Below are 4,035 nucleotides of genomic sequence, written 5' to 3' on the forward strand. Positions count from 1 at the left end.
AGGGAAACTTTTAAAAACAAGCAGGACTGCAGCTCTCGGACTGGAGTTGCCTACCCCCGTTTTAGTGCAAGCCAACATTGGTGATAGTGAGTTTCTGAGTACATGATTTTAGGACTTTGTTCGACTTGCTTACAATGAAGTCAAATATTTTGCTAAATCCTGGGTTATGGATAGAGAGGTGTACAAGATGAGTTGAGCCCAACGTTAACTCTCGACGTCACAAAAATAACAACGGGGTGTTATAATTTGCAGACGAAATGTATTCTTGTACTTGTAGACAATTAATGTTGATGCATTGTGGCATGTAAATTCAACATTTGAATGAATATGAATCAAAATCACCATGTGCACATATGGCTGCATTGGTCTGATCTCTACAAGGGGGAAACAAGAGATAGATGAGAGCTCAGTACCATGGACAGTCGCTTCCTTCCCTCCCCTCTCCGTCTCTTCCGGGCGCGCACTAGGCAGCTGGCTGCGTTACAGCTCCTCCCTCCAATGTGTGGCTTTCCTCATCAAAGATCCTTGGACGTGAACAGTTTCGCTGAAGAGCACTTTCCCCTCTGAAATCAGCAGACCGACAACCCCGCGCGTCAGTTATTCTTTGCCGACCCGAGAGAGAGGAGTTAAGGTGTTGGATAAGGACTCCTGAGCTCCATCCTCCCCCAAATTTCTGTCAGCGATGGAGACTTGGACGGGCTTCTGCCCGAGCTTGCACTTTGCTCTGGGTGTCTGGCTAATGATAACTGCTCACTCCTTCCAAAATACGAAGGCGGAGATAGGTTACGCATCTCGCCGGTCCCTAGTTCAACTTCACACCGGTGAATTACGCGCTAAACCAACAGATGGACTGAGCGCTGTTAAAAACATCCAAGTGGAGTTTAGGGAACTCGGGATTGCTCGACAAAATGCTGGAAAGGACAAAGACCGAGAAAATGCACCTGACTTGAGGAAAAACACACGAAGGTCCATTGCACAAAGTCACAGCGGCGGATCAAACCAAAAAGGGGATTTTGGTGATGGCGTTGCGCTGCTGAGGGTGAAGAGAAACAACCCCGAGTTTGCGGAGCTGCGCAAGAGTGGGTTGACGGGGCAAGCTGACCTGAATCACGGTACCTCGGAAGAACGGGGCTCGTTGCTGGACGGGCTCAGGTCTTCTGGACCGAGTCGAGCGGAGTTAAGAAAGAACAGGGACGACGGCAGAGGAAATAAACAGCAGGATGAGCCGAAGATCACCAGCGGCACTTTCGCCCTGACTGGGGACTCGGCACATAACCACGCTGTCGTCTACTGGTCAGGACAAAACAGCAGCGTAAGTCAAACTTGAATCAATTACAATTTGTCCCGCACAGCCGCAATTCAAATGAACTGCTCATTTTGACAGCGAGGTGACTGGCAATCGGCGGAGTACCACGCATTTAACTTATTCTTTGGGGCCGGTCGTGCGTGCGCTGATTTGCCGGTAACAAACGGGCGCAAAAGCGCACGGCAACATACCAGTCCGCCGCTAGGAATTAAATTCGAGCAGGACCCAAGACTCGTGTTGCTGTTACGCACGAAAAGCCGTCTCTGCTCTGGCAGGCTATCTATTTGCTTGACATTTTCCGAATATAGCCTTTTAAATCCAGTTCAGTGCGCGGCTCGGAGGTCACGCACTGTAAGTTTAAAGATTTAGTTTGTCGTGATTTATAGCTGGAGAGGGAGAAATAGCGATGATCTATTTGCTTTATGCTAATGTATGATTCATCCCCCCGCCGAAATGAGTTTTTTCATCCAAATTAATTGATTTGGCGGAGGAACTCATAAATTATTGCTCAATCTTCCATGAACCCTTTAGTTAGTGAGAGAAAGATTTTTCTATTCGATATTTCAGCTAGAATGGTTCTGCTCCCTTGATTGGTAATGTAGTAATTGCTCAAATGAGCAGTGGTGAATATTACAATAATTTCTCTGCGTTTCTATTCTCATCACCACACACACACACACACACACACACACACACACCTATCTATCTATCTATCTATCTATCTATCTATCTATCTATCTATCTATCTATCTATCTATCTATCTATATCTAATTACTCTGATCGGGGTTCAATAATTCATTGACTTGCACCAAAATGTGAATGACAATGTATTTATATATTTATTTTATTTTATTGTTTGTTCATGTCACATGAAACATGATTTCTATTTTCTGTATGCCATTGCCAATTATAAATGATCAACTATCACTGTTACTGACAGTGGTAGGGGGATGTAAACATTTGAGCATCAAAAATTGGCAGTTCGATGACATGACATGTAAAACACCGGCCAACATTTTTACCACCACACACTGAATAGATGACAGCACAGCCCCCATTAACACGAGAGAGCTTTCGTAGGACAGAAATTATGCCACAAATGAATCAAGGTCCATTGCAAGGGGCCTTTGTCCTCTCAGTGGTTTCACATTTTTAATGCGTTGTTGTGGTTTCTGCTCTTGTTTTATTCCATTTGAAAAAATAAAAAAAAAGTGATATTCGGGCTTGTCTAAGCTGATTAAGACATGCTGCCTGAACTTGTTTTTTACCCGCAGTCAAGACTGAGGGGATGTGAGCGGAACATGTTTGTGTGCACATGTATATGTGTACGAGTGAGTGTGTGTTGCTTGCTGCGTTGCACTGTGTGCCGCTGCCCCTGGGGGCTGAAGATCGTGAATTATTATCTTAACCACCCTGGCTATCATTTCTAGGTCTTTCTCTCCCTTTCATGAAAAAAAGTAAAATAATGCACGGCTATAGGATTATCATCAAGAGAGATAGACTACTTCATCATCATCGCCACATGCCTGTTATGGTGATGAGCAGAGTTCAAAAGACAAGGAGGTAAACCAAAAAGTCCTTGGACTCGTCTGCGGCAGTAGTTAACAGAAGTGGCTGGCTAATAAGGAGGACTGCATGGCTTCTGTTTGGATCAGTCACTTTTACCCTGAGTGCTTTTTTACCGCTGATTTGATTCTATTTTTTGGGATCCTAATTGCACTGCTGAGACCTTTTGTCAACAGTATTGGTGATTTAATTAGAAGTCGAGGGGAAAGTAACTGTTTAAACTGCAAAGTTGTTATTGCAGTAATTAAAGACCATAGTCTTTCACGACATTATGAAAACCAACGCAAGAGTACCTGTCATGGTACCTATCAGCATCTTCAGCAGCAGCAACTGAAATCGCACATTTTTTTCAAACTGGCAATGAGTCTTTCACATCTCTGGGGAGATATTTTTGCCCACTCGTCCTTCCAGAATTGCTTTAATTCAGCAACACTGGAGGGCTTTCAAGCACGAATGGCCTTTTTAAGGTCATTCCACAGCATTTCAATCAGATTCAAGTCCAGATTTTGACTATGTCATGAAAAACAAAACAAAACATTTTTTAAGCCATTCAGAGGTTTATTATTTCTTATGTTTTGCAAAAGAAAAACGAGCCTCGATGTTGTTTTTAGTCAGCAGTGGTTTTTGTCTTGGAACCATGGGCGTCATTAGGACTATTTTAGGGAGGCTTCAGCCTCACTAAAAATGTCTTTAGCCCCCCTAAATAATTTCATTGCATTATTTAAAAAAAAGTATTATTTATTTTTCCTGTACTTTTGCTAATATATTGCAACAAATTCAATGTAATGTGGCCATTTTAAATTATATTTCGATACCCTGCCATTATTGTAATTTAAATCTCCCAGGTTTCCTGAACGCAACAGGTGTTGCGTTAGCATTGACGTGTCTGTCACCATCGCCACATCAAATGCTAACGCAACAACTGACAGTTCATTGCCGAAAGTCAGGTTGAGTCGACAGCATGGATATTCGACAGTTTTTTAGAAAGGTAAATTAAGTATTCAATGCATCCATGCAGGTAAAACTAGTGACTATAGTCCGCTAAAATATCTCCAGTAACAGCAGAAACTGCACTGTAACAAGTGTTCACTTTTGGACAAATTAAGGTGGTGCTTAATAAAAATTAAGCAACATTTTATTATTAAATACATAAATAATCATT

At 42.5% G+C, this 4,035-nt stretch overlaps 1 protein-coding gene across 1 annotated transcript in view; it reads left to right on the forward strand.

Annotated features, from left to right (window-relative positions):
- Nucleotides 1-435: 435 nt before the first annotated feature.
- The window catches only part of sorcs3a (sortilin related VPS10 domain containing receptor 3a), a 222,662-nt gene continuing 219,062 nt past the window's right edge, over nucleotides 436-4,035 (forward strand). The window contains exon 1 of the mRNA XM_019879676.1: nucleotides 436-1,312. Within this exon, the coding sequence (XP_019735235.1) occupies nucleotides 683-1,312 (630 nt within the window). The 5' untranslated portion in view covers nucleotides 436-682. The remainder of the gene's footprint in view (nucleotides 1,313-4,035) is intronic.

The sequence above is a fragment of the Hippocampus comes genome, unplaced genomic scaffold (genome assembly GCF_001891065.2).
Source record: "Hippocampus comes isolate QL1 unplaced genomic scaffold, H_comes_QL1_v1.1 scaffold158, whole genome shotgun sequence".
Taxonomy (NCBI): Eukaryota; Metazoa; Chordata; class Actinopteri; order Syngnathiformes; family Syngnathidae; genus Hippocampus; species Hippocampus comes.